Source organism: Oratosquilla oratoria, chromosome 15, assembly GCF_046742065.1.
Source record: "Oratosquilla oratoria isolate Oo_2021 chromosome 15, ASM4674206v1, whole genome shotgun sequence".
NCBI classification, from domain to species: domain Eukaryota; kingdom Metazoa; phylum Arthropoda; class Malacostraca; order Stomatopoda; family Squillidae; genus Oratosquilla; species Oratosquilla oratoria.
In genome coordinates, this window is record NC_134791.1 from 32051979 (window position 1) to 32067863 (window position 15885).

A 15885-nucleotide genomic window follows, 5' to 3' on the forward strand; every position below is an offset into this window, starting at 1 on the left:
GCTGAATAAAACTGCCAGGTAGCAGTTAGGAAAAATTCTAAGAATAATAACCACCATCTATGGGTTAATAAAATATTTTTGTGTTAATTTTCTATGGTTCTGATTTTGTGCTAGCCATATGAAGTGGAATAAGCTCAAGGTTATTTCATGCTAATTCTTGTAAGTACTTGGTGTTATTTGGCTACAGAATACCTCAAAACATGTACTTTCATATACTTGTTTCTTTACAGTATTTGTTTACTCTTTTACTTATTCATTCACTTATTGCCAGTATAAATAACAATAAGAGCTGTAGTAAACAGATTCCAGATATTTACCTGTCTTTGATTTCCAGACCCACAACCACCAGGAGCAGGAGATGAGGACCAATGTAGGTTTGGTTAAAGGGCATGCATATGGCATCACAGCACTGAAGAAGATAAACATAGGAGACACAGGCTTATTTTCTATTTTCAAGTAAGCCATCAGTAATGAGAAGAATAATGATAATAATCATTATTTTGAGTTTAATGCACTGGGAAACATTTAATCCCACAGTAGCTGGCAATGGTCTCCAGGCCTTACCATAGATCTCGCTGGGAAGAAATGCTGGAATGTTGTCTGTGTTATACTAATTTACCTAGTTGTATTATACGGGAAGGGAGCTATGCTCGTGGTGACCTGTCTTTGTATCTCTCAGCATCAAGTTTTTTCTTAAAATCTTGAATAGTGTTTGCACACAATGTTTCTTTGTCGAGTTTGTCCAGTATCTATCACTCTGTGTGGGAAGTTATTTTTTTTTCAGATCTCTTCTGTAATTATCTTTTTTTTTAGTTTCTTTTTGTGTCCTCTTGTTTTTTCATTGTCCCATTTCAATAAGTCATTTTTATCTAAGATTTCCATTCCCTTCATAATTCTATAGATAGTAAGTCTTCTCATTCCCTTCTTTGTTCCAGAGTTGGTAATTCTAATTTGGACAGTCTTTGTTCATATGTCACTTTGGAAAGAGTTGGTGCCAGTTTTGTTGTTGCTCTTTGTATTATTTCTAACTTCTTTATATTCTTTTTGGTACTGGGTGTCCATAGTGTTGCTGCATATTCGAGTTTTGGTCTTCTTAGTGTAGTTAATTTTTTTTTATCATTTCCTCATATAAATAGTCAAATGCCACTTTTATTGACCTCAATAGATTATAGGTTCTCTGACTATTTCATCAATATGCTTATCCGGTGTCAAGTTTTTGCTGATCATTACGCCAAGGTCTTTTTCCGAGTTTACTTTTTTGACCTCTTTTTTACCAATTTTATAATCTCTCGATATTCTGTTTTTACTTTTTTCAAATTCCATTATACTACATTTCTTGATATTGAATTTCACTTCATACTTTTGAGTCCATTTCCAGATCTTGTCCAAGTCTTGTTGTAACGAGTTGCAATCCTCCTCTGTTTTTACTTTCTTTAGTATTTTTGCATCGTCTGCAAAAGATAAATGTGGGTAAAGATAAATGTGGGTAAAATTAAGGTGATGAGATGTACAAGGGGTGAAAGTGGCAGTAGACTGGAAGTGAGCATTAAGGGAGAGCGACTTGAGGAAGTGGATAGTTTTAGATACATGGGTGCAAATGTGGCAGGAAAAGGTGGAGTGAAGGTGGAGGTAGAATGTAGATTGAGAGAAGTGAGTAAATGCCTTGGTGGATTGAAGAGTGTAATGAGGAATAGACATTTGGGAATGGATGCTAAAAGGAGACTGTATGAAGGAGTGATTGTGCCAACAGCACTTTATGGGGCAGAAACATGGAACATAAGAGAGGAAGAGAGAAGGAGTTTGAATGTGTTTGAGATGAGGTGTCTGAGAAGTATGATGGGGGTTACTAGGGTAGATAGAGTGAGAAATGAGGAGGTGAGGAGGAGAAAAGGAGTGGAAAGGGAGTTGGGAGATAGGGCTGAAGAAAGAGTATTAGGATGGTTTGGACACATGGAAAGAATGAATGAAGAAAGACTAGTAAAAGAGGTATGGAAAGCAGATGTGGGGGGAGTGAACATGAAGGGACGTCCTAGGATGAGGTGGATGGATGGGGTGAAGGGGGCTTTGGGGAAGAGGGGAATGTCTGTTGAGGAAGGACGGGAGAGGACAGAAGACAGTGGTGAATGGAGAATGGTTGTATATGGATGATGTGATGCATGAGGTGGAATGGACGGGGGGATGGGGGGTGAGGTAGTATGTGTGAGCAAAATTTGACGCAGCCCGAAGGGATTTCTCCCTGTCTTCTCCTTTTATGCAATGGGGGGACGGAGATGGGGTGTCGCCGATTTAATGAAGTGGCCTTGCTGTGGATGTGCTGTGTCTGGCGACACTGCTTCTGACCCAGGGCAGTGGACAAGGTGCAGGGATGACCCGTCATCCAGGAGGTGCTAAGATAAGAGGGAGGGTGGAGGGGTGTGGAGTGTATTCAGGGATGGAATGGGTGTTAATGATTTTATGCCTTTTCCTTTTTGGCTACCTCCCTTGTAAGGGGGAAAAAGCCTTGGTATATGTATATATGCATCGTCTGTAAAGAAATTCATATAACACTCTACTCCTTTGTCCATGTCATTTATGTATATAGCAAACATGATTGGGGCCAGTATTGATCCCTGTGGGACACCACTTATCATTTCTTCCCAATTTGAGAATTTGTCTCTAATTACTACTCTCATTTTCCTCCCAGTCAGGAAGTCTTTCATCCATTCCAATAATTTTCCTCTGATGCCACCTATTGATTCTATCTTCCTTATTAGTTTATTATGTGGTACCTTATCAAATGCCTTTTGTAGGTCCAGAAAGGCACAGTCTGCCCAACCATCTCTCTTGTATTATGTCTTTTAATCTTGAGTAGAAGCAGATCAAGTTTGTTGTACATGATCTTCCAAATGTTTAACACAATTTTTGTTGACCTTTTCACAAATTTTTGTTACTGTGCTTGTCAGGGAGACCCGTCAGTAATTTGATGGGTCTTCCTTGTTTCCTCCCTTATGAAATGGTACAATGTTTGCCTTCTTCCAGTCCTGTGGCACTTTTCCTTCTTTAAGTGAGAATTTAATTATATTGTATATTTTGTTAATTCTTCCATGCATTCTTTTAGTATCCAATTTGCAATTCCGTCTGGACCATGTGATTTTCTGACATCAAGGGTTTTGATTTGGTCACTGATTTCCTTTTGTGTTACAATTATTTCTTTCATTGAGGGGGATCTCTCTCAATTTTCTCACAGTTAGGTGAGTTTTCTATTGTGAATACTGATTTGAAATGGTTGTTCATAATTTCAGCCATTTCCAGTTCTTTTGTATATTCATGTTTACCCTGGTGCAGCTTTTCTATTTCTTGTTTGTTCTTCAGTTTGCCATTTACATACCTGTAAAATAGTTTGGGTTCTTCCTTGCATTTTTCTATTATTTTTTTTTCATAGTTTCTCTTTTCATCTCTGCGTATTTTTACATACTCATTTCTTAGTTTGATGTACATTTGCCATTTGCTTGTTTTCTTGTCTCTTTTCCATTTCTTCCAAGCTTTGTCTCTTTTATCCTTAGCCTCACTACACCTTTTGTTGTACCAGCTTTTTATGTATGTTCTTTCCATTTTTTGTTGTGGTACATATTTATTTACTTCCTCATTGTAAATTTCTTTTAGTATGTTCCATTTCTCTTCCATCCTTGTTTCTTCATTTAGGAATTTTTCCCAGTTCGTGTTACAAAAGAATTTTTTGAGTTTCTCAAAATTTGTTTTGTTGTACATTAGTCTTCCTATTCTATTTTTATCATTTCTGCTTTGATCCATTTGCTCTTTTAACTCAAATTCTAGTAGTACATGGTCACTCTTTCCTATCGGAGTTTTGTAATAAATTTTATCAACAATTTCAGGCTCTGTTGTAAGTATTAAATCCAGCCTTGATGGTTCTTCACTACCTCTGTATCTGGTATTTTCCCTTATCTACTGAGTCATTGTGTATTCGATGGTCATATCGAGCAGGACATTGCCCCAGAGTTCCTCTCCACCTTTCACTGTCATTTCCTTCCAACATATTTCTTTTTAATTAAAGTCACCCATAATTACTGTATTTCCTCTGTCCTTCAGTATATTAGTTAATTCATATTTAGTTAATTAATTAGTTAATTAATTAATTAATATATGAATTAACTAAAATATGAATTAACTAATTAATATATATATATATATATATATATATATATATATATATATATATATATATATGAATTAACTTAAATATGAATGAATGAATGAATTAATTAATCAGTTAATTCATATATTAGTTAGTTCATATTTTGTCATCCAGGAGGTGCTAAGATAAGAGGAAGGGTGGAGGGGTGTGGAGTGTATTCAGGGATGGAATGGGTGGGAATGATTTTATGCCTTTTCCTTTTGGCTACCTCCCTTGTAAGGGGGAAAAAGCCTTGGTATATGTATGTATATTTTGTATCTTCTAATATTTTGGAATGATCAATTTCTGTCCAGGACTGTGTTTTGGAGGGCACATACACCACTACAAATTTTCTACTCTTCATATGTTTGCTTTAAACTTATATCATAATTGATTCTACATTATTTCTCCTTCAGATATTTTTGTTACATTTAAATTTTTATTAGTCAAAATCAATACTCCGCCACCTTGTTTATTCTTTCTGTTCTTTGTCCAGCAGTTGTATAAACCTTGTCCCACAGTGTTGGGTGGTGGAGTACACTTTAATTTAGTTTCCTCTATTCCCATTATGTCTGGTTTTTTTAAGGCCAGATAATCATTTAATTAATTCATTCCTGAAGTTATTCCATCTATATTGGTATAAGCTATTTTTAATTTCCTTTCTTGTCTTTTTCTGTCTTCTTTGTTTCCTTTTTCCTTATATACCATTTTTTCAGCCTCAGGTCCACCATTCTCCAATTTTTTTTATTTCATTTTTTTTTTTTTCAGTTTTAGTTCTCTTCGTCTTTTTTCATTTGCTTCATTTCTAAGTTCTTTTTCTTTTTCTTCCTCACTCATTTCTTTTTTTTATCCATATATTTTTCTAATGTTCACTATTTGCTAATTTCATTGTTCTGGATAGTACTTCCTCTACAATTGTTTGAGATCTAAGCTTTACTTTCAGTGGCCTGTATTGTTTTTTTTTTAGAGTATCTGCCCATCCTTTAGGTTTCCTCAATTTCCCTATCCAAGCCTTGTCCTTTTGCTTGTAATTCTTTCAGAATTTCCTTAGCAATCTCTTTCTCCTCCTTTTCCCTCTGATATCTAGGTATATCATGCTTCTCTTTAATGCCATAGATTACAATGCATCTTTTTTTATCCATTGTGTCCATAACTAAGTTGCCTTTCTCTTTAATTACTTGGATCACCATTTCCTTGGTATTTTCCTTGACCTGTTGCTCCATTATTTCTTAAAGGGATACTTTTTGACATTCCTGTTCAACTTTCCACTGTTTCTTTATTTCCTGTAAGTCATTTTCTTTATTTTTTCTTCCACCTTTTCAGTCATTTCTTGCATTTGATCTTTTATCTCCTTTTTTAATACCTCATTCCTATTTATGTCTTCACTTTTCAACCTTTCATTTTCTGCCTTTAATTTATTTAATTCCTTTTTTAAGTCATCTATCTCCCTATTTTCTCCTCATTGGCTTTCCTTAGCATAGGTACTTCTTTGTATATTGTTTTGTACTCACTTCTGAGTTTTATTAAATCATCCAAAATATCATTAGTATCTCTATTTCTCATTATATTTCTATACCTGGGTTCTCTATCCATTTCTAATCCTCTATGCATAATAGTTTCTTAATGTGGGCATTTATATGCCACTGGCCAATAACAGTAGGAATAAGGAAGTATTTGCTGGTTGTCTACTCTCATTATGTGAAAACCTGAGTGAAATACTGTTGAAATTAAAAGAGATTGTAGGGTTAGTCTGGAAACTGAGTATTTGGTCATTGGGGCTACACCTCCAAATGGAGGAGAGTATGTTTACAGGTTTTGAAGATGGATGGCAGGGAGATTAGTCTCTCAGACATCTGTCTTGTAGGACCAACACTTGCAGGCATCTGTACATGGTCTCTATGCTATCAGACTTGGTGTAATATTTTTTTTTTATGTCACCTTTGTGACATGTTACTAATACATTTTTCTGTCACTCATACTGATATTTATAATGCAGTTTCATGACAATCTTTCTGTACTAGAAAGAAATTAGGTGAATAGATTAAGGATGAGGAATCTTGTGCCCCTTAAGTGCATAAAAGAACAACAATGAACTCAGGCTTAGGTGTAATTTCCTTTTCCTCTTTGCATAGGATATTTTTTCAACTGATTCTTCCTATACAGTATTTACCAGTGAATTAAATATATTTTTTCACAAGAGAAAACCTTATCTTGGTAGTGAGAACTATATATTGAGAGTTTAGACATGGAAGTCACTAACTGACTAGGAATGGCCTTTGGAGTTATGGATAGTTTCAACTGGAATATCTGGCACTGTAGGTCCTGTAGAATAGAACTAAGGTCTTTGTCTTCAAGGCCCTTTGTCATCCCTGTCTTGTTATATAGATGTAAGAATTGGATCTCACCAAGGCTTTGGGGTCATATCAGATTGCCTTTGGCATATAGTCTCTGTGAGGATCATGGAGAAACATGTCAAACCAGAATGTACTTGATGGTTGTGACATGAGATAAGTAACTCACCATGTCACTAAGCTTCAGTTGAGACACTACAATCACATGACTTTTCTCCTGGACAATGATCCTGTTTATGAGTAATCTGAGAGAGATGATTTATAGTGGACCTGACCAAAGGAGCAACTATGTAATCTGGAAATGGTAAAAATGGATCAGGTGTCTGCTTAAGAACTTGACAGGGATGATCCTCAAGGCTGGGGAAGACTGAATGTGGTTAAGTAGTATAATGGGATTTGCCCTCATTGAATGTCTTAAATGATGACTATTACACTGTTTTGATGAGGCTGGGAATTTTTACAGTGACATTCCAGATCCAGAGTCTCAGTTGTATGTGCCAGAAGGGTGGCCATACATTAAGAGGTAATACAGTATTGTAAAAGTGATACAGATGCACAACAGCAATGAATAGACTATTAATATAACTGAAATTGGCAATGCACATGCAAGAGACTGTACACAGACACATTAAGTATGTAAGTCAAAGGTTGTGCACTTCTGCAAGACTGCACTTCAATATGATATTGGTGCTTACACTTGTAAGTGACCCAACACTTGTATAGGATAATTCATTTTGTCACTGACATAGACACATATGATGTGCACATATTTTACTTTTTACATGATAAATATGATTATGAATTAATTTAACAGGTCTTCATATGGCAAGAAAGTACATGCTTTCATGAATGTGTGCATGTTGTATGAGCAAGAAATAGTATGAATTAGTTCAATACACTTGTAGTGAATGTTTCCACTTTTATCTAAGATGTACAAATCTTATTTGTTTAATCTACTCTGTAAACAAAAATACATAAGGAAGGTAAAATATTAGAAATGTGCATATTGTTTCCATCTTTCATTGGGTTCTCTGACAAGGTTGACCATATGGGCACAGGCTAGGGAAGGGATAAGGGATGAAACCCTTGCACAGATGGTTTTAGAAGGTTGATGAATGGTTCTTTTACCATAGTATACTAATAAATTATTAATGGGAGAGAGACATCCTTCCTCCACCCTAGGGTCTATAGCCATGTTAAATTTTACAGTGGGGGGACATAAACTTAGACGCCAGAGTAAAAATAATAAATTTCCTCAAATAACCTACATTATCAGGTAGGTTAGGTTAGGTATTTACCAGCTCTCTAGTACTTTGTTGGACACCCCTTTATCTTGATACATTCTTGGAGATGTTTAGGAACAGATGCTGCAAGATTTTGAAGCCACATAGGGTCCATATTCTTCCAAATATCCTTGATGGCTACCTCCAGTTTGGGGATTGATGAAGTGTCGCACTCACGTAACTTGTCTTTCATGAATGCCCAGAGGTTCTCAGTTGGGTTTAAACCAGGTGAATTACCTGGCCAATCTTCTATAAACTCCACATCACAGAATGCAAACCATTCTTTAATGAGTTTAGCAGTGTGGCATGGTGCACCATCCTGCATGAAGACATCTGTTTTGCACTGAATAAAACAGTCCTCCAAATGATCATTAAGTAGCTCAAAATATTGGTCTGCATTCAGAGTTACTCCACAACACATTTTTCCACTTCTCCACTGCATAGTGTGCAGTCAAGATGTCAGGAAATCGCACAGCCCAGACAGAATTGCAAATTGGATACTAAATGTAAAGAAGAATTAATGGACAAAATGTATAATAAATTACTCACTCAAAGAAGGAAAAGTACTAAAGGACTGTAAAATGCCAATATTGTACCAATATATGAAGGAGGAAACAAAGAAGATCCAACAAATTACAGACTGGTTTCCCTTACAAGCATACATATACCAAGGCTTTTTCCCCCTTACAAGGGAGGTAGCCAAAAAAAGACATGAAAACCATTCCCACCCATTCCATCCCTAAATACACTCCACTCCCCTCCACCCTCCACCCTCCTCCACCCTTACAAGTACTGTAGCCAAAATTTGTTAAAAAGTTATTAAGAATAGATGGATAAAACATCTGGAAGAAAACAATATAATAAACCCGATACAATTTGGATTTAGACAGGTAATATCATGTGCCACAAATTTGATTGTTTCTACTCGAGACTAATAGACATAATACAAGAAAGGGACGGATTGGCTGATTGTGCTTGCCTAGATTTACAAAAAGCCTTTGACAAAGTACCACATAAAAAGAACAATATGGATGAAGATGTAGAATGTTACATAAGCTTCTTTGTAGATGATGCAAAATTGCTGAGGAAAGTGAGTACTGAAAAAGATTGTGAATCACTTCAGAGAGACCTGAACAAGTTTTGGAATGGAATCAGAAGTGGGAAGTGGACTTCAACATCAAGAAATGTAGCATAATGGAATTTGTAAAGAGTAAAAAAAAATATTAGGACAATAGAAAAACAGAATAAAGGAAGTAAAGAAAGTGAGATCTGAAAAAGACCTGGGAGTAATCATCACAAATGACATGTCCCCTGATAAACATATAAACAAAATTGTTGGAGAATCCTACAACTTGCTAAGATCAATGAAGGTGACTTTTACCTATTTGGACAAAGAAATGGTGAAAAAAATACTAGTCACACCGATAAGGCCTAGACTGGAGTATGCTGCAACACTATGGTCACCCAGTACCAAAAAGAATATAAAGAAAATTGAAAGAATCCAGAGAGCAACTACAAAGATGGCCCCAACACTTTGTTTTTTTGGCTACTTCCCTTGTAAGGGGGAAAAAGCGTTTGTATGTATGTATACTTGTAATATATTACACAAACAATTTGATATCCTGATGCTCAGCATAATATTACATATAGAAAATATGTAGGAATAGCACTGGTGTGGGTAAACCAACTTTGGCTGTAGGGCCCTGCTGCGGAGGTGCTGTTTCTAGCTCTAATGGCAGTGGACAGGGATAACCCTTCATCCACAAGGGGCCAAGATAAAAGGGACAACAAATGGGTGCTGGATAGATGTGGGATGGGTGAAGGGTGGGTATACTAGCTAGGCCATCTCCCTTATAAGATGGAAAGGGTATTTTTGTAAGTGTATGCACTGTGTTTTTCTATGTGAACTGTTTAGCTTTGTAATTCTGTTTTGATATATAATTAGATATGTTTTAAGTTATATTTAAAAGTGTTTACTTAGACTTAATTTCATGGTGACAGGATACACTTTGTGGCAAATATGTCTGTAGTTATTGTTTTTGAGTAGAGAACTAGAAATGTAATGTTTGTTTGCATGGGCTATCATTATCAGTTCTACCATAGTTCTGCAAAGACCAACTTAAAGCTACCATCAGAGAATCATTTATGTATTCTAATTTTAAATAATCTTTTGCTGTGCTGTTTTACTAGGCCATCACCACATTTCAGGGGCAAGCAGAAGGTACGAATGGTTCGTCTGAAAAATCCTTGGGGAGAAAAGGAATGGAATGGAGCATTTAGTGATGGGTGAGTATAAAATATTGAAAAGAGAGGCGAGTTTTTCTTGTGAATGACATGAAAAATTGGTATGATGGAAAAAGTCTCTGTTTTCTGTAAGTCTTAATGGTACTAATTAAGTCTGGTCATACTGTACTTATGAACAATTTAGCCTTTCACATAACCATACCTTATATTACCTATTTCCTTGTGTTTCTTTAACTGGAAACCCATGGCATGGAGGTATTATAGTTGACAGTGGGCCAAATATTTTTGTAAAGAAGAAAGAGTATATTGTCATCACCACTGTGTGTATATGGGACAGTGGAGGCTTATAAGTTTTGTTTTCAGTATGATTTGATCATTTGTATTGGTATTCTTTATTGCCGACTAGTGGCTTGATTGAGAATGAATATTTACTAAATTTACCTAATGGTAATGTATGGGAAAGGAGCTACATTTGTAGAGGTCTGTCTTTTTGTATCTATTGATCATAGACTTAAATTATGTGTTGTTTACTGGACTACCTTGTTCAGGCTCTCTCACAAGTTGATGTATCTGTACAGAAAATGGTTTCTTGATAGTCTTCAAGCGCCTATTTTTTTTTTTTTTTTTTTTTTTTTGTGGTGTCATGACACCCTCATATCCCAAACAAAGTGACTCTCTCCATCAATTTCATCCATTCCTTTCACTGATCGGAATATTGTATCCTCTTGATCTTATTCATATTATTTATTTTATGTGGGGACTACACCACTGTGGTAGATCAGGTTTTTCCCTGAGTTTTTTCATTATCACTCCATCCATGTAGTGAAGAGCCAGTCTTTATTTTTTTCATTAGCAGCCTGTATATCTTACTAATCTTTTTGATGTATCAATTTGTTTGACACACTTCCAGGCTTCTGTCCTCTCTTGCTCTTGTAATTATTTGATTTTCCATTGAATAAATTATTTGTCATCTTTGTACTCTTGCTCATTTCTAATGCTTTGTATTTTTTGGCATTGAATATCATTTTCCAAACTTGACTCTAGTCAAACGAGAGTTGACTTTTATATGTCTTGATAATCTTACCTCTTGTGGACATATAGTTTAGTTTATTCCCACCATGAATATAACATATAAGACTAATTCAATGAACAAAACTTACACTACCCACATTCACTGAATACACAACAGAGAAAACAACATTCAAGATAAAAGAGGACTCATAACTAATACACAACAGCATACCTTCTCTAGCAAAATAAAAGAAACTAAACAATCTCTGACAGACTCCTAAATTGAAGAAAATCACAATCCAAACACAGATAAACAGTACTAACAAAGAATAGGCCTGACCACAGAAACAAACTTCCCCAGATGCAACAATCACATAGAAAAAACTCAGAACACTTTGTTTTACGCTGTCCCATTGTAAACATACTCAAGCAATGATGATTATTCCTCAAATACTCTAGCAACTATACAATATTTCTTACCTGAGTGACTTATTGGCCAATCTGATGGCTTTTGCCAGTTACCTGGGTACCATGGAATGAATGAATTAGGTTGGTCTGTATTGTAGTATTTAACTAATTGTAGTATACAGTAAAGGAGCCATGCTTATAAGGTCCTGTCTCTTTTTCTCTATCTGTCATATGTAGTATTAAATTTGTTTATAGTTTTAATTTAGAATATATCATCTTCTAGACTATTCAAGTTGATGCATCTATACAAAAACTATATTCCTCAGTATCCATTAGACATGTGGTCTTTTTCAATTTGTTCCCATGATCTTGTGATATTTTCTCAGCCCAGATCAAGATATCTTTGTCATTGTGGTCCACTTTCTTGAGCTTCAGTGACCTTAACACCATTATCAAGCCACCTTTCTTTTTTGCTCTTTTCTTTCTGTGTTCCTTCTGACCGAGTCAGAAGGATGGAAGGCAGGTATTTCCCTTTGTTCACCAGGAGCTAAGATGAAGGAAAGGGTTGGGCTGGGTGCATATTTTGGCTGGCTACCTTCCTTATATAGGGGAAAAGCCCTCTGGTGTGTATATGTATATATATATATATATATATATATATATATATATATATATATATATATATGTATATATATATATATATATATATATATATATATATATAATAGTAATGGCAGGGTTAGGGATTTGAGTCTTCATACAGTTTATCTACAAGGGTGGGAACCAACATGGATGCTGCTGTCTGTAATCTCTCAATCATGCTTTACCATACCACTGCTGCATATTCCAATCTAGGGTGGATTAGGCTTTCTGTGTTTTTTTTTTTTTTTTTTTTTTTTTTTAGAGTATCACAGAAATAAATTTATCAAGGATAAAAGACTACACAACAGAGTCCCATAAGGAGCAGTGCCATCATCTGTGTACCTTTTCATAGATGACCTCTCCACATCAAACCTAGAGAGCAACATCAAACTCTCACATATGCAGATGACCTAACTATAGTAACCTAGCACTGGAACTACAAAATAGAAGCTCCCCTCAGAAAAGAAGAGAAAAAAAAATAAACAAGCTAGGACTATGGCTGATACAAAACAGAATGTTAGTTTCCCCTTAGAATTCATCAAAGACAAAACTTACTCCAACTACTATGAATAAGTGAAGTATTCAACACTCAGGTTAAATGGTCAACCTCTCCCACTGGACAAAAACACCAAAATTCTGTACCTCACTTTTGATACACACATTATCTTCAGTATATACATATATATATATATATATATATATATATATATATATATATATGTATATATACATAAATATATATATATATAAATATATATAGAAATATATATGTAAATGTATATATATATATATATGTATATATATATATACTGTATATATACTAAGAATAGTAGCAAATACAGGAATTGGACAGCAGAAATACTAATAATTGTATAAGAACTACACTTGATATATCCACAGCATAGTACAAAACAATTAAAAAAACAAAGACTTTCTACAAACAACACAAAATAAAATATTAAGAATAATAATTGGCTGCACTAAGACAACCCCTGTAGAACTCGGAAACCTAGATCTTTCCCACAGAGCAGCATGTGAGAAAAACAGGCACACATTTCTATATGAGGGACCTTGAACCCTCCCACTTTTTACATGTATCATACAAGCACAGCTCAATGAATGCAGTAAGAAATAACTCTAGGAACATTTTACTTAAACATCTGCAGTAATTTACTCCAAGTACTCCAAAACATGCCCACACAAAAACACATAGCTGCACACTCTGATCACGAAATATGCACCCCATGATAGACCTCCCAATTCTATACTTCAAGCTTCCCCAGACATCATTCCAACTGAGAAGACACTCCCAAGATGAGTGAGAGTCACACCAGTATGACTACATTCAGGTCACTATCCCAATACAGAACTGTCATGTCTATAGACTCCAACTACCCCCAGATGCAACCACCATTCAGAAGACACTGAACACTACATTCTACACTGCCCTAGTCTCAACCTATCCAGACAACAACACAAAATTTCTTCATTGAGTGACTTGTGGTCTGAACTGGTGGCTGTGGCTGGGGCCTGTGAGTCCCCTGCAAGAGAGACCTGGGACAGTGGATTGATTGATTGGATTGTAAATGTAGAATTCATTATATTGGACAAGTAGTGCTAGACAGTCTTGTTTAGTTATATACAGTTTGTTGCAACATATCATAATATACTGTGGACACACCCTCACCTTAGTGGAAAACCTCAGGGAAAACCCTGGAATAAGAGTTCATTCTCTGCCTTATTCTCCAAGTGCATGCACTGAAACCTTTTGTTTAAAGTTAGAGGGTGTTGAACTCTCATTGTTTGTGTGTGAGTGCTCTGTGTTGCCTGAGTGAGGTATCAGGTAAACTTAGTAAAATACAAATTATGCATGTTTGAAGCCTTACTGTCAGCACTCATTATTGTGTCCACCCCAGTATTTGAAGTTGTCCATGAAGCAAGTGTGATACTGTTAGGTTGGTTGAAGGCAAACTCTAATGGAGAATAGCTTGCTCTATGTGCAAGCTTTGTCCCACCCATGGGCCTCAAGGAAGCTATGGTTGAGTCACATGGCCAAGCAGCATGTGATTCACATGGATGGGCCCATGAGCAATTCCCATGGGATCTTCCTAGGTTAAAAGTCATGGGACGGGCCAGAGGCAAGGAAGGGAGGAGAAGTGAGGACAGTCTTCCTAATATGTCCCCACAGAAGTTGAAACTGGAAGTGAAGTCGCGTGGAACTTTGACAAGAAATTGTTAAGGTAGTTGTTCTCATGATGGGACTGGAACTTGAAGGCGAGGGTAGAGCTGCCTATCAGACTGCAGGGGTAGGAGGTGGTGATTTTTTTGCCACAGGGTAGCAAGCCTCTGGGCATTCAGCTATTCCTGTGGGACTGGAGTTGTCCTGTATGTCTTGAGTGATGTTGAAGAGATTGGTGCATCTCAGGAGGCTGCTCAGGAGAGCTCAAACCTGGAATACATCCTGGGATCATGTCATACAGTGGCATTAGTAGTGTGGTTGCAACATCTCCCTAAAAAGACACACTTGAGAATGGTTGTGGTTAGTGGGTGGGGTATTAGGTCACCTAGGGCATTGTGGCCTTAACAGTTGAGGTTGCTAGTCGTAGCTACCAGAGTCGAGGTGCAGGACCTTGTGATCTCCATTGAACATGTGGGTGGGTCTAGGTAGGGATGCTCACAGCTCTAGTTTGCTAAATGATAAAGTTTTGGCGGGCTGTGAATATACTTGTGATAGGCGAGAGTGTAGGCAATTGAGCTGGCAGTTGGCAGATGAGCTGGCAGTCATGCTGGCAGTCTGCAATGGCAGGCAATCTGGCAGACAATGGCAGTAATCAATCTGGCAGACAAGTGGTGCCAGTTGAGCTGGCAGTTGAGCAATGGCAGATACCTGTGGTAGGCAAGTGGCAGACAAGTGGTGGCAGTCAGCAGCAGTCAATCTGACAGACAAGTGGTGGCAGTCAAGCTGGCAGTTGAGTGGTGGCAGATACTTGTGGTAGGCAGAAGTGTGTGCAGTTGAACTGGTAGTTGCCAACCTGGCAGGCAGTGGAGGCAGGCAATCCAGCAGACGAGTGGCAGCAGTCAAGCAGCAGACGATCTGGCAGATCAAGTGGTGGTAATTGAGCTGGCAGCAGTTGAGTGGTGGTAGTTGATCAGGTGGTAATTGGGTGGCAGGCAGTGGTGGCAGAGCTGGGAATTGGGGGCCCTAAATGTTGGGCAGCCAAATATTAGGCTGGTAGTCTTGTTCCATGTTGGGTGCCAAATATTAGGCTGGTTGAAGGCAAACTCTGATGGAGGGACTTTGTTTATTTAGAAATGAATGTTGGGACCAATAAGAATAGCTCATTCAAGTGCGAGAATAGGAGGGGAGAGATGGTGAGGAAGGTGATGAATGTGTATATCAGGTTGTGTTACAACTTGATCTTCTTGCAGGGGAAGGAGCAGGAGGCAAAAAAGCAAGGAGACAGTGAGTCAGGCTCACTGTGTGATTTTCTGAGGCAATCTGAATCTTTGGTATTCATCCAGTCTTTATATACACAGATTGGGTCATGACCCATGCTCTTAATTGGTGCAAGGTCAAATTCATTGCATGGGAAGTCAGATGCAAAATGTTCTTACACCTCTGACTCACAAAGACAGAGGGCATGTAGGGCTGGTAATGGACATGAGTTCTTCAGAGAGTTCAGTGTTTATTATCATGTGGTCAGGTGAGGCTCTGGTTGAATCATCGCTGGGACTGATGCTGGTACTGCACGTGAGTTCCTTAAGGAGGCTTTGT

General features: G+C 37.1%; 1 protein-coding gene across 4 annotated transcripts in view; it reads left to right on the plus strand.

Moving 5' to 3' along the window:
- The window catches only part of LOC143033390 (calpain-5-like), a 138493-nt gene that overhangs the window by 77667 nt on the left and 44941 nt on the right, over window positions 1-15885 (plus strand). For 2 of the 4 annotated variants that reach the window (XM_076198741.1, XM_076198743.1), the window contains exons 7-8: window positions 335-456; window positions 9996-10091. In XM_076198741.1, the coding sequence (XP_076054856.1) occupies window positions 335-456; window positions 9996-10091 (218 nt within the window). The remainder of the gene's footprint in view (window positions 1-334; window positions 457-9995; window positions 10092-15885) is intronic. The other 2 variants (XM_076198742.1, XM_076198744.1) reach the window with 1 other exon arrangement.